The 15191-nt window shown below is 45.2% G+C and overlaps 1 protein-coding gene across 1 annotated transcript in view; it reads right to left on the reverse strand.

Moving 5' to 3' along the window:
* The window catches only part of MCF2L2 (MCF.2 cell line derived transforming sequence-like 2), a 232463-nt gene that overhangs the window by 95640 nt on the left and 121632 nt on the right, over positions 1-15191 (reverse strand). The window contains exons 11-12 of the mRNA XM_041002575.1: positions 13953-14144; positions 11644-11835 (exon numbers count right to left, since the gene is read on the reverse strand). Coding sequence (XP_040858509.1) covers positions 11644-11835; positions 13953-14144 — 384 coding nt within the window. The remainder of the gene's footprint in view (positions 1-11643; positions 11836-13952; positions 14145-15191) is intronic.

Here is a 15191-nt window from a genome sequence, read left to right on the forward strand (position 1 = left end):
CAGATCATGATGAACAGGTGTCCTAAGCTTGAGAAGATAATGTGTTCCCTTTTGCCCATCTTCCCCTCCTCCTCCACTCCTGCCTGCCTCAGGTGACCCTCCCCTGGGCTTCTCCTCAAGCAAGTCACTGCCTATCTCGTCATGTGCCACAGTTGTGCTGTGACTCTGTGTCTCCCACGTGAGACCTTTGAAAGCCATGACTATACCCTCTGCACTACAATATCTTCAGTTCCTGGAATGCTGCCTGCCACAGGGCAGTGCTCAGTCAATATTTGTCAAGTGAGTGAATGGTCACTAAGCCATGTACATTCATGGCAAGAAAAGATGCCACAGACCACCATGGAGGGGCATTAGGCTCACATACAGAACAGGAGGATTTCAAAATCAAAAGGATTTCCTGAATGAGGACCCTGATAGAGAAAAGAGTTTGAATGTTTTCCAGGAAAGAGGTGCCTGAAGGCTGAGGTAATATCTAAAATCTGGGGACATGGAGCTATGAAACACCTGCAATGGCAAGGACACACATCTGAATTTTAATCTGTGTGGTCCCTTCTCTCTATGTAAGCAGGAAAGCAAATGCATGGGAAATGCCAGGGGAGAAACAGGGCTCAGAGATGTTGCCTGAGCTGACTGCATGCACTGTGAACAAGGTACAGGAAACAGAGAACAAGACATGAAATCTTTGAGTTTCAGCCACAAATGCTACTTTTGGACTTGCTTCCAGCCGGATATCACTATGGGGGTCTGGTGGGTCTGTGGAAGTGGGGCAGCCCTTTCTTTGTCACAGCAACTCTTGACATTTCTCTCCTGGGTGAATCTAACCACCACAGGATGGATCCAGAATCACAAGCGCTGACCCCCTGAGAGTCAGTGCTCCTTGAAGGATGACACATTCTCAAAAAATGCAGGCTCAGTGCACACACAGGGAATCTGGCACAGTTTGCAACCAGAAAAGCAAACTTGCCTTTCATGGGGTAGGCCACCTTCTGAGGGCAAGCACAGAGAGCCTGAAGGCAGCACTTGCAGCTCCTGGGTTTGTCTGGCACAGGAATGTCAGCTGTGGGTCAGCCCCTCCCTTACGGCCCAAGGCCCTCCAGAGGGTGACCTCCCTAGGGCTGCTCTCCCTCGGCAGTATCTCAGAGCCCAGACCTGTACTGGCCAAGACAGCAACCACGAGTCACACGTGACAAAGGAGCACCTGAAATGCAGCTGCTCTGGACAGAAATGTGTGGCAAATGTGAAATCCACACTGGATTCTGAGGACTCATGAAAAGAAAATGCTAAAATAATTGATTCACAGCTGATGACGCATAAAATAATATTTTGGAATAGGTTCAATAAAACTTCAAATTGGGGGCTAGCCAGCACTGTGGATCAGAGAGGATTATACCAATGCCTGCGATCCCAGCATTACCTGTCATGGTGCCAAACCCAGTTCCTGCTGCTCTGCTTCCAATCCAGCTCCCTGTTAATGTGCCTTTAGCCTGACCCCTCCCTGACTGTTGCGGCCATTTGAGGAGTGAACTAGCAAATCAAAGATCTCTCTCTCTCTCTGTGACTTTATCTTTCAAAAAATAAATCTTAAAAACACTATTAAAATTGATAATTTTTTCCCTCACTTTTCAAAATGTGACCACTGGAAAATTTTAAAATATATATGTGACATATTTCTAGCAGGCAGTGATGGTCTAGATCAAACCTTTTCTTTAACAGCCCAAGTGGTAAACCTTTGGAACTTTACAGATCACCAGGTCTCTGTTACAATGGCAAAAATCTGCTATTACAGCATAAACATAGCCACAGACATTCCATATGACAAGAGTGGTGGCATTCCAGTAAAACTTCCATTACAAAAGCAGATGACAGCCATTCTGGCAGACAAGCTGCAGTTTGCTGGCCTCTACTCTAGACTCAAGTCTCTGCTTAAAATCTCTCTTCTGAGAAGGTACTCTGTCACCCACGGAAGCTTAACTGTGCACTGCACTGAGATTATGATAACAGTAACACAGCTAACAGGCCAGCTCCCAAAGAAAACCAAAATTCCCTTCTGTCAGCATGAGGGCAATGTCAGTTTCTACTCTTGGAGTGATGGTTAAGATTTGATCTCTGCAAATAACACCTTGCCCTCCCGGCCCCAGGAAGAACTTCATGAAACTGAGGCAAGAGTGCTAACTGCTTCAAAGATGGAGAAACCTGACTGAATGATCAGCAAATTGATGAAGGAACGAGGAAAGCCATGATGTGCGATCACTGGCTCAAAATTTAGCCTGCATGGAACTTGTGTCACCTTTGCTCACACTTCTTCTCCTGGGAGTAGCAGAGCAGTCAGAAGCTGCCCTAAGCTCAGATAAGGAGAAAGCTCCTGTGAGATTTATAACCATGCTCTCCTCTCTCTCTCTTCATATTTGCATATTTATTTGAAAGGCAGAAAAGAGAGAAATGGCTCTCCCACCTGCTGGTTCACCCCCAAAATACCCACAACAGCCAGAGCTAAGGCAGGCCAAAGCCAGGAGCCTGGAACCCCATCTAAGTCTTCCATATGAGTGACAAGAACCCAAGTATTAGAGCTATCATTCGCTGCCTCCCAGGGCACGCATTAGCAGGGCACCTGACTAGAAGCACTGGGACTTGACCCCAGACACTATAGTATGGAATGTGGACACTCCACGAAGCAGCTTCTTTCTGCGCCACAATGCCTGCCCCCTTCTTCTCATGTTGAAGTCCATGCCACATATCACAATCAAAGCTATCTTATTCAAAAGCATACCTAATCCTAGAACTTCCCTGTTCTAAAACCCCTTCAAGGGGCTCCCCACTGTGCGGGAACTGGCTTCCTTTGGGTCTCCCCTCCTGGCAGTACCCACCTATCCTACAACTGGAACAGTTCCACAAACACTCATTGTCCCCTTCTTCTGCTGAGGTTCCCTCCTTCCACAGGGTTTCCCTGAAAAGCTACAGAATCTTCCAGGCTTACTTAGGTACTTTCTGTTGCATGAACTGTCCTGGTTTCCTAGGCGGAGCTGATTGCTGCCTCCTCTTTATGCCCCATGGTCCCTTCCATCCCGTCTGCTCTCAGAACCAAGAAGCATGGCTTAGAAAGTGTTTGTTTCCCACTGAACTACCAGTACATGATGGCAAGTATGGTGACTTCATCACTGTATTCTCTGAACAGAACCTAGTATACCTGCTGAGTATCTGAAAAAACGGAATCTTGTTATTTACCTACCAAAATTGTTCCATTCTCTGGAGGTAGTGAACATGAACAATGGAAAACAATAAAGACAGCACACCAGGAGTAGCACAGTGGCTAAGTACTACAAGAAAGCTCTGTAAGAGCTCAGATCATGTGACTGGCACACGGCTTAACTGGGTAATCCTCTACCTGCAAGTACCAACATCCCAATTTGGAGTCGGTTCCCTCCACTTTCCGCAGCTGCTCCACTTTCCATCCAACTCCTTGCTTATCACCTGGGAAACTAACAAAGGAAGATCCATGGGCTTAGGTTCAGATCTGCCCATTGCAGCCATTTGGGGAGTGAAACAGTGGATGGAAGATCTTTCTCTCTGCCTCTCTTCTCTGTAAATCTGTCTTTCCAATAGGAATTTTTTAAAAAAGAGCTCAGACCATGATGAGGTAACTGCTCTAAGAATGACATTTTATTATTGATGTGGTTTTCATATGTACCACATCTTTAGAAATGGAGCAGCCAGGATAGAGGAGCCTGGGGAACTTCTCTGTCAGGACACAGTCCCTGCAGGTGAGCACAAAAACCAAGAAACGGAGCAGCCCAGACAAGGTCAGGTAATGGTACCCACCGGCATACATTTGGCACAGGTTGGGAGCAAAACAGACTAAGCCAGCTCATATCACCCACTGGCAAATCCGAGCACCAGATGAAGTGTGGGTCAGGCTGAGCTGGATCACAACACAAGCCATTTCACATGAGGGCTGGGATTGGAGGCTGGCTGGGTTGGGCTAGGCTGTAGCCTCTACCAGTGTGAGCTGGAACTAGGGGTAGGCTGGGCCAGGCCAGGCTACAGCCCCCACCAACAAATGCCAAGGTGATACGGGCCATGCCATACTGGGTCGTAGCCCCTAACCAGCACATGTGAGACCTGGAGGGGAGGGGGCAAACCCAGTAGCGGGGCTACATTGGGCTCCCCTGCTGAACCACTACTCCTACTAGATAGCATGAGAGTTGGAACAGGGGCAAACCAGGCCAGGCAGGGCTACAACACCTCATGTGAGCTGCATCAGGGAAAGCCAGGCTAGGTTGACTGTTCCTACTGGTGCATGCATAGGCCAGAGCGGATATGGACTGGTAGGGATTTTGCCACAGCATCAGCTAGCAGATGCTAGCATGGGAGCAAATTCTGTCACATTAAACTGCAGAACCAACTGAACAGTGCAAGATCCAGGATTAGGAGTGACCTCCCTCTTGGGTTGCCAATCCCACTGGAGATCATGAGAAATAGGACTAGGGCAGGCATGGCTAGACAGAGAGTGACTCCTGCCAGCATGTGTGTGGGCTGAATAGTGGGGCTGGCTGGGTTGAACTAGGTTTCAATGCCCATTGGCATGTATGAGAGCTGAATGGGATGTGGGACAGACTGGACCACTCTGCTGTATATGCTGGCAAGTATGGGAACCAGGACGGGCGGGGGGAGGCAGGTCTGGTGAGGGGTATTGCAGGTCGTTCCAACTAAGCTATAGCTCCCACTGGTTTGTGTGAGGGTTGAGTGTGTGCTGGGCAGATCGGGTTGGGCTACAATACCCATTGGTTCATGCAGAAGACAGGGCTGGAAACAGAACTGACCCAGCAATTGCAATCAGCAGCATATGCATAAGCTGATTGGGGTAATGGACTGTGCCTGTACTAGAAAGCACACACAAGAATCAGGACTAGGATCACCTCAGATGAAGTTTCTTTGGGGATTACCCAACTGAACTGCTGCACCCATGAAGAGAAGTGCAGGTCTCATGGTCTGACTGTAGAGTGCATGTGTCAGAGCTTGGTCTCCTTAGTGGCTTAGATGGAGCAGTGAACAGCATATCCAGATGCACATGGAAGACATGGTGGTAGTACATTGGAGTCTGCAGATGACACCTGACACCATAATAGAGGATGGAGGACAGAACAAATTGATCAATTACCCTAGTCAAATGTTGGCAGTGAATAACTGGGCAAACGAAGACTCTAAGGTGGACTATATAAACCAGTGAATTCTGGAGAGATTCCATCGTGCTTGGAGTGGCGAGACTGGCAGTGATTCAGAACTATCAAAACCCCTTGAGCAGGACCCTCAGAGCATGCCCCACATCAGGGACACTTGGATGGTGTCCAGTGGCTGTCCTCCATCCCAGGGTACAGAACCATTTGAGAGGCTGGGAGTGGCCTCTCCCCTTAACTCCCCACTCACCCAGATACAGGAAGGAAAACAGAGAATGTGGAAATAATGGTCTCATCCACCTTCCTGTAGCCCTTGTCCCTTATCACTCTAATTAGCTATGTAAAAACCATCAAAAATAAATTTTAAAAAAGAAATGGGGCAGCCTGGACATGAGAAAGTGCTCATATTCCGGCGCTTGCAGGTAGAGGATGAACCAATTGAGCCATCACTGCAGCCCCACGGACTCAGTATTTAGACACAAACTATCAGCTTTTTTTTTAATAAGTGATTTTTTTAGTGTAAATCTGTGCAAAACTGCAAAGTAAGACAAAGTTTCCATATACCTCACAACAATTTTCTCTGTTATTAACATTTTATGTTGAAGGTACATTTATCACCATTAATGAACCAATGTTGACACGTTACTGTCATAGCTAATATTTTATTTAGATTGCTTTAGTTTTTACATAGTGCACCCCTGCCTTCCTCTCCCCAATATTACATTTTGTCCTCACATCCTCTAAGGATCCTACTGGCTGTAACACTTCTCAGATTTACCTTGATTTTCACATGGTTGAGGAGCACTGGACAAGCATTTTGTAGTGTGTCTCTCCAATGGGATTTGTCTACAATTTTCCTCCTGATCAGATTGAGGGTGTGGGGAGGCAATTGGACAATTGATAAGAACAGAGACTTGTTTAAAGTTCTAGCAGCTGGCAAGTCCAAGAGCACGCAGCTGGCATGTGGTGAAGGCTTCCCTGTGACATAACATGGCAGGGGACACAGCCTGGTGAGGAAGCACATAAAGGTGACAGAGAGAGGACAACATGGGGCTGCGTACACTCCTTTTACCCAAAATCCGCCCCAGTGATGTCTCACCCACTCCTGTGATGACAGCAGTAATCTAATCCTGAGCAGGTGCTAACAGCCTCATCAATTCCTCAAGGCCATGCCTCTTAAGGACAGCAATTACATTTAACATGAATTTTCAAAGGGTCATTAAAACCGTAACATTTGTCTCCTGATGAACCACAACTCATGTCCCTTCTCACATAACAAAATGCAGTTTTTTCATCCCTATTGCACCAAATAGCTTAATTTGCTTCAGCAGGAACCCAAAAGTCCAAAGTCCAGAGTCTCACATAAATTAGATATGGGCGAGACTGCAGGCATGATTCATCCTGAGAAAATTTTCTCCAGCCGTGAGCTTGTGAGCACAAAACAAATGACATTTCTCCAAAATACAATGGTGGGATCTGCACAGGATATATGTTCTTACTCCAGAAGTATAACTCATCCTGGCAAGTCCAAAACCCAAAAAGGGAAGTATAAGTAAGTCTCAAAACTCTAGATCTTTTATACATGCACTGCCTCTAGGACACACTGGACACTTAAAGCTCCAGACACTCCAGAACACAATGGAGGGTGGGCTCCCCTAAAGCTTTGGGCATCCCTGCCCTTGTGGTTTTGCTGAACTCAACCAGTACAATAGCTCTCTCACACTTGTAGTTCTGTGGTCTCAAGGGGCAGGCCCAGTCCCGTGACTCCAGTATGCATTAGTCTAGCAGAGCCCAACTATGGTGACAATCTGGCTGGGACATACTCTGATAGCAAAGTGAAAGTAGCCATACCTCCAGAGTTCTTATGCTCAGCCTGAACATTTAACACCAGGTAGTCACCATGAGAGCTTTCTGCTTGCATTTTTGGTTACAGGCTGAGCAGCACCTGGGACCACCTGAGCCACAACTGTATGGCTCTGGGCCCTAATGTGGGGAGTAAGAGCCAAGGTAGCCCTGAGCAGAGTGCTCATGAAGGGCACCCAAACCTGCCTCCTAAAACCACTCAGCCATTCTAGTTCTCTGGGCCTGTGAGGGTATGCAGCTTCTAACATTTCCTAATATTTTGGGGGTCTTTTCTTCCACAGCCCTGATAAATAACACCTGGTTCCCTTCTAGTCACATAAATCTAGATCACTTAAGCACACACTTTTCTCTGAACATGCTTCTTCACTTTTTGTATGGCCAGGCTTCTAATTTTCTAAATTTTTGTTGTGTTGTCTCTCTTTTTGTTACAAATTCTATGTTAAAGTCATCTCTGCTCTCACATGTCTGTTTATGCAGATCAAAGAAGCTACACAACAGCCTCAGTCTTGGCCACTTGGACAATTCCTCCACCAGATATATAGCTCACTGTCTTAGTGTTCTTCATTTGACAAAATTCCTAACACATGAACACCATCCCATCAAGTTCTTTGTAACTGTTGGTCAAATATGGCCTTTACTCCATTTTCCAATACTGTATTATCTATTCACATCTGAATGGCCATTTTTCTTCCAGCAGTCCAGTTCTAACCACTTAAGTAAACCTTAAGCTTCAGATCTTCCCTTCTTTTCTGAGTCACCCTTAATGCTCCACTCATAGCAACTATGATTTGTTTTTTTCTCCCATCCAAGTACTAACCAGGCCCAATCCTGCTTAGCTCCCAAGATCAGACGAGATTGGCCACGTTCAGGGTGGCATGGCTGTAGACAGATTTGTTTTTTCTAGACTTCTTTAAATTCTTCCAACTTCTACCTACTACCTCATTCCAAAGCCACAACTCCCTTTTCAGGTATTTGTGATCCAAACAGTCTCACGTCTCGGTATCAGTGCTCTTAGTCAGCTTTCTGCTGCTACCAGTGCATGCCTGAGACTGAGAAGTTGATTAAGAACAGACTGATTTCTTACAGTTCTGTAAGCTGAGAAGCCCAAGAATGTGACACAAGTATATGGCAAGAACCCTCATTTTACATCAAAACACAGTGGAAAGCGACACATGTTGAGGAAGCAGGTGTGAGACACAGTGAAAAGTGACAAGAGGTCTGAATTTATCCCTTTATCACTAACCCACTCTAGAGACAACAAACCCACTCCCCTGAGAATGGCATTAATATACTCATGGGATTGGTGCCTCATGACATTATCATCTCTAAATGACTCCAGCTCTCCTGACTCCTCTTTTTAAGAAAGATGTATTTATTTATTTGAAAGGCAGTGTTAGAGTAGAAAAAAGAGAGAGTGTGTGTGTGTTTCATCCACTGGTTCACTCCCAAGATGATTGCAATGGCCATATTTGGCTTAGGCTGAAGCTAAGAGCTTCACCTGGGTTTCCTATGTGGGTGGCAGGGACCCAAACACTTGTGCTGTCTCTGCTACTTTTCCCAGGTGCATCAGCAGGGAGTCAGATCAGAAGTGGAGCAGCTGGGATACAAACAGACACTCATAAGGGATGCTGGCGCCACAGGAAATAACTTTACCTGCAAGCCACAACACCACTCCGTGGCTCCAGCTCTTAATACCACTACAAATGCAGTTACATTTGAACAGAAGTTTTGGAGAGGACTGTTAAGACATAGCAATAGCCTTCAGTGGATAGTACAGCTAATTTTGTATACAGTGTTTTTTTCCCAAAGATTTATTTATGTATATTGGAAAGGCATATTTACAGAGGGGAGAGACAGAAAGATCTTCCAACCACTGGTTCACTCCCCAAATGGCTACAATGGCCAGAGCTGAGCCAATCTGAAGCCAGGAGCCAGGAGATTCTTCTGGGTCTCCCATGAAGGTGCAGGGTTCCAAGGTTTTGGATCATCCTCTTCTGTTTTCCCAGGTCACAAGCAGGGACAAGATGGGAAGTGAAGCAGCTGCACATCCATACAGGATCCCAGCATGTGCAAGGCAAGGATTTAGCCACTGAGCCATTGCATGGTGCCTGCATCTGCTCAGCTTGGACGAAGGCATTGAAGTGGGCAAATCACAAGAAAGGAGTGTATGTGGGACAGGATTCTAGGATCTCTTTTGACAACCCTTCTCACTTGAGATAACTGAGTCCCACAAGGCCTAGTCCACTCCTGTGGGACACCATCCATCCATTCATGGGGGTGGTGTTCATTAACAGAAAGTTCTGTGTCAAGCTGCCCCTGCTGGCCTCTGCCCCCTCTGCCATATTGTCTATCTGCAGTTCCACAAAAATGGCTGTGACACCAGGAACAAGGGAAGGCAAACAGTTACAGAGACAGATGAGTCAAAGATCCTGCTATTTGGGAGTTCACAGTGCAATAAGCATAACAAATACTAAAAATAAACAGCTAGAAGACAGTGTGACCTGTGCCACGTATGAGCAAAGTGTGGGCCCTTGGATGGACAGGGGGGTGATTCTAAGGATTATTAATCAAATTCTGTTCACCTTGTTGCTGCATCATCTCTGCCCTGCTCCTATGTCCAAGAAGCTGACCTCTATGGATTTCACTGGATGATCTCATGACCTTTTACTGGCTTTGGCCAATGGGATGCATTGCCAAAAAATCAGAGACAGAGAAAGGTAGAGGTATGTATTTCTCTATCAGGAACTGCATTTCTCTACTCAAGACCACAATAACTTTGGGCAAACAGGAATCAACACAGCTATAGCTCTTCCTAGGTTTCTTTTGTCTCTCCAGGCAACAGTTTCCTGTTTCTTACTAGTGCCAGGGTGCTTTGCCTGAATCCTGTACATATCTTTGTGAACAGTGCCTATGTCAAACTCCTTTCAATCCTGCGAGTGTTCAGAATCCCCAAAATCAGTGATCTAGTTTCTTTGAAGGGTCTGTGCATGACACAAAAAAGGATCCCATATGGGCACCAATTCATGTCCTACCTGCTCCACTTCCCGTCCAACTACCTGCTTATGGCCTGGAGAAACAGCAGAGGATAGCCCAAAAGAAGCTCTTGACTTCAGAATAGCTCAGCTGTGACCATGCAGGCCATTTGGAAAGTAAATTAGCAGGTGAAAGATCTTTGTCTCTCCTTCTCTTTGTAAACATGCCTTTTCAACAAAAAAAAAATCAATCTTTCAAAAATGCAAATATAAGATCATTCTCCCATTTTGATTGATCAATAACTTCCCATTGCTCTTGGGATAAAGATAAAATCCTTAGTGGGATCCAATAAGCTTCTTCCTCATCACTCAAAAAGCACCCTTTCCTTGTCCTCACTTGGCCACACTGACCCTTTGCTTCAGTTCATGGTGCCAGCATTCCTTCATCTTTGATCTTTGCACACGTTATTTCTTCCATCTAGAAAACTCTCCCCCACACCTGCCCTGTCTACTCATTCCATAAGCCTTGCCTTAAAGGATTCTTCCCTGGAGTTTCCTCTCACTCCAGTGCCGGCCGGATTGCTCTGTCACATGTCCAGTAGAATTCTGAGTCCCTCCTTCAGGGCACTTATCTCAGCCTGTCGCATTTTGGTGTGATTATTTGGTTAATGTCAGCCTGTCCCACTAGCTGTAAGCTCCATGAGGGACAGAAACTTACCTACTACTGCTCATCCTAGTGCCTTGGCACTCAGCACAGTATATGATGCACCAGACATGTTCACAAGTATTTGTAGAGAAATGAATGTCTAAAGATGGTATTTGATTCAGAATAGGGAGGGTTACTTCACCAGGGTGTTCAGACCAGGACTCTGTAAGGTCACCTCACATTGGCATTGCATATCAGTTTGAGTTCCAGCTGATCTGCTTCTAATCCAGCTTCCTGCTAGTGTGCCTGGGAAAGCAGCATAAAATCACCCAAGTGCTTATGTCCCTGACACTCACTGGGGAGACCTGGATGTAGTTTCTGGCTCCTAGTTCCGGCCCAGTCCAGATTCAGCTGTTATGACCATTTTTGGAATGAGTTAGTGGATGGAAGATCTCTCTTTTTCTCCTCCCATTTCTTCCTCCCTGCTGTCACTCTACTTTTCAAATGAATAACTAAACCTAAAAAAAAAAAAAAAGCTTAGCTTAGGGGCCAGCCCATGGCATAGTAGGCTAAGGCTCTGACCATAGCACTGCCATCCCATATGGGGCCAGTTCCTGTCCCAGCTGTTCCACTTCCAATCCAGCTCTCTGCTTATGGCCTGAGAAAGCAGTAGAAACTAGTCCAAATTTCTTGAGCTCTAGCACCCATGTGGAGAAACTCAGAAGAAGCTCTTGGCTCCTAGCTTCAGATTGGTTCAGCTCCGGCCACTGCAGTCATTTGAGGAGTGAACCAGTGGATGGAAGATCTCTCTTTCTCTCTGTGTCTGTCCTTCTCTCTGTAACTCTGCCTTTCAAATAAAAATAAAATAAATCTTAAAAAAAAAAAAAAAGCCTAGCTCCCTCAGTACAGGCTGCTTAGTGCATGCTATAGGCGAAATCCTCCTCCCCAGCTCCTTTCCAAGCACAGCATCAAAATAAGTCAGAAACATTACCTTTACATCAGGGGTGAGTATCAGCTCAAATTGGTTGTAAAATTCCTTAGGGTTTAGCAACCAGCACTCCTTGGCAGTACTCAGGAATGTCTCAATGTCGTTCAATGCAATGTCAACCCCCTCTCGAGACTGGCACTTGTCCACAGCTTGGGAAGCCAAGAGAAAGATGCCTGCTTCACACCACTGGCTGACCTTTAGAAAAGAAACACAATACCCAATGCAGTTAGCTGACCACAACTCAGAGCCACTACAATCCTTAGAAGGCTTGAATTCACATTGGAACTATAAGGATTCTGCAATCACAGGAAATTGTTAGGGGACAGCACAGAGTTCCATGGTTTAACCACTGTAAGTAAAACCCTAAGGTGGATAGCCCAAATGGATTTTACATCTGTTCACTTCTCAGGGAAGTCACCCTGTTATTAAAATAAATCACATATGCTTTCTTATCTTTCCCACTAGCAGGAACTGCTGCTTCTCTGGGAGAGGAGAGCCCAGTATTTCTAATGTGTCTAAACAAAAAGAAAGGCAATCAATGGCTTTTTGGGTTTACCTTCTAGGCCACCTGGCTTGTATCTTAATTAGATGGGAGAGCACAAGGCAATAAATGAGGCATGAGACCTAGCCCCTACGTGCTTCTACATGCTTTCCTGGTAAAGGGAATGTTTCTTTTTAACAAAAACACCAGTTCCATCTTTGGGTTCTTCAGTAACTCAAATTTCTATTTATTGCTATTAGTTTTTCCTAAAAAACACCTAAGAACACAAAAACATGATTCTTGTAACTCAGAACGACACTGGTGAAGTTCTATGGCTGCTAGGAGAAAATCAGATAGTTGATGAAGTCTAAGGATTAAAAAAACATTCTTTTCTTTGGTCTTTTGAAATACACTGAGGTGCTTGAAGAAAAAGTCAGTAGGTCTGAGGCTGTCTGAATATTTGTGTACATCTGCATTTCCATTCACTGAGTGACTGCAGGAATGATTCAAAATAGCACACAGAAGAAAAACAATGGAGAGAACATCTTAACGTGTTAATCTCTAAATGGATAGTGTAAGATTGACAGAAAACACTGAGCTAGTTCTGCAGAACCTCAATAGTTAACTGCTTTCTCTTTCTTTCTGTGTGTGTGTGAGAGAGAGAGACAGACAGACAGACAGACAGACAGACAGACGCTATTATCTCTGGGGCAGAAATGTAGTTAGGAAAACAGCTACTGACCCTGCAGTGAGCTGAGCACACACCAGCCCCTTCTAAGCCCCTTGCTTCTGGAACAACTGTACTTCACTGACACTAAAATCCCTTTGGCAATGGAATAATGTAAACAGCCCGAGTGGGTGCCCCCAGCCATGGGAGAGAAACAGCTGTGGGAATGCAGTATGCCGACTCATGACCATCAGTCACATGTGCCTGGGAACAGCTGACAGGGAAGGCTCCAGAAGGCAGTGCTCGGACTGACTCACACTCCTGACTGTGCTCCTGTAAAGGGCACCAGGGTCTACAAATCCCTCTCCCTGTGAACCCCTGTGCACGTAACCTTGATGTCCAGCCTAAGAAGCCTGGGGTTGCAGTCTGGCAGTCCTGATTTCAAATTTGGCTTCTCCTGTATAATAGCATGTGTGGCCTTGAGAAATCACTCATCCTGAGGTTTCTCAGCATTGTCCCTGTATCACTTACTGTACCTGGACCAGAAGGACTTCAGCACTTGTCTAAAATATGTGGCATACCTACTGAATCCAAGTCCCAAGGTTGGTACACCAAGCAGTCTGTGATTCCAACTCATTCATTGGGTGATTCTCTGATGTTAAATTTTGAGAGCCATTGGCTTAACCACAGCTAGTGCCTCTATACAGCAAAGCCATAATACTTTCCTCATACACTGTCTAGAGAACTGAATAGAAGACATGCTTGTGTACTGATAAGAACAGAATCAGGTGCTCAGTAAACAGCCTTTGTGTGAGGAAAATGCTTTGCAAATAGTGATTGGTTCTAAAGACACACAAGAATAATCAAGACATCTTTACAGAGCTGGGCTCAAATGTATTCTTTTAAGTCAGGTTCCACACAGAGAAAAATGGGCTTCTGCTCATTGCATGGCATGTGGTAGGATGGCTAGACACTCTTTACCTACAGAGCTATCAGAGCTCTGTCTAGGCCTGGGACAGCTTTGCAATGTGTCTTGAGGGCTTTTCTTTTTCTACATAAGGTACATGATGCTCTCAGGCATAATGCAAAGCAGGGAGAACAGGTAGGGTTCAAACCATCTGACAGAAAGTCTTGCATTTATGTTCAGGACTTTGTCTTGCTCACCTTGTCTAGCTGTCTATGCAACTCCAAAGACTTTCCTAAAATGTCATATTTTTTCTTGTTTTCGTTGATGAAGTCATCACACAGGTGCCTGAGCTCCACACACCTGGGCCTGATGATGTCCACTGCATAATGGTGATTTTGGATGAGCTGGTCCCCAACCAATGCAAGCAGCTGGGCCTTTTCCATGGATTCCTGCAATGTGAACATCCACAGCCAAGTATTAGAAATCATGGCATACGACACTGACAACTGACTGGCATAAGGCATACTAAAGAAGGTGACCCTGGCTGCAGACTGGGGAAACCAGAGAAAATTCTGCAGTGGGTTCAAATTCCCAAGCAGCCTAACCCAGTCCACAGTCATCCAAAATTCAAAGAGTAGCCCATCTTTCTTGAAATATTTTTTTAGTTCAGGGCTAGACAGTGAGGATATTGTGTTAGCAAGCCAGGAATTTTCAGTTTAATGGAGAAATCAGATACTAAGTATACAACTCATGAAATCAATGCAGCTATGATAAGCTCAAGGGCAAAACAACACAGGGCATTGCAATGCACATCACAAGAGATCCCCAATTCCCTATTAATAAGTATGAGAAGGAGAAGGAGGGAGACATGATTCTGGGAAGATCAGAGCATGAGTTGAAGTTGAGAAACTGGTAAGGATCTGGTTTGGGCCACTCCGTGGTGACCATGACACTTCAGTCATGCTTCTCAAGCACTGGGCAAGAGAAATAAAGGGCATTCAAGTGAGAAAGGAAGGAGTCCAATTGTTACTGTTGGCAGATGACACAATCCCAAGAGACTATACCAAAGGCTGTCAAGGACTAATAAACTCAGCAAAGTCAATGAACAAAAATCAACAGCATTGTAACACACCAAAAGTGAACAATCTGGAAAAGCAATCCACTTTCCAACAACTATGAAAAAGAATGCCTTGGAATAAACCTAGCCAAAAGGGTGAAAGATCTCTACAAGGAAAACTATGAATCAGATTTATGTAACACTGATTCATAAAAACAAACAAACAAACAAACAAAAAAACCACAAAAAACAAAAAAACCCTAAAAACACACAAGTGTTGGTGAGAATGCAAAGAAAAGGGAACTCTTCTACACTTTTGGTGTGAGTATAAATTGGTTCAGCTATTATGGAAAACAGCAATATGAGGTTCCTCAAAAAGTAAAACTAGAACTACTGTATGATCCAGCAATCCCACATCTGAACATGTATCGCAAAGGAA

Source organism: Ochotona curzoniae, unplaced genomic scaffold (genome assembly GCF_017591425.1).
Source record: "Ochotona curzoniae isolate NIBS_2020 unplaced genomic scaffold, NIBS_Ocur_1.0 scaffold_2587, whole genome shotgun sequence".
Lineage (NCBI taxonomy): Eukaryota > Metazoa > Chordata > Mammalia > Lagomorpha > Ochotonidae > Ochotona > Ochotona curzoniae.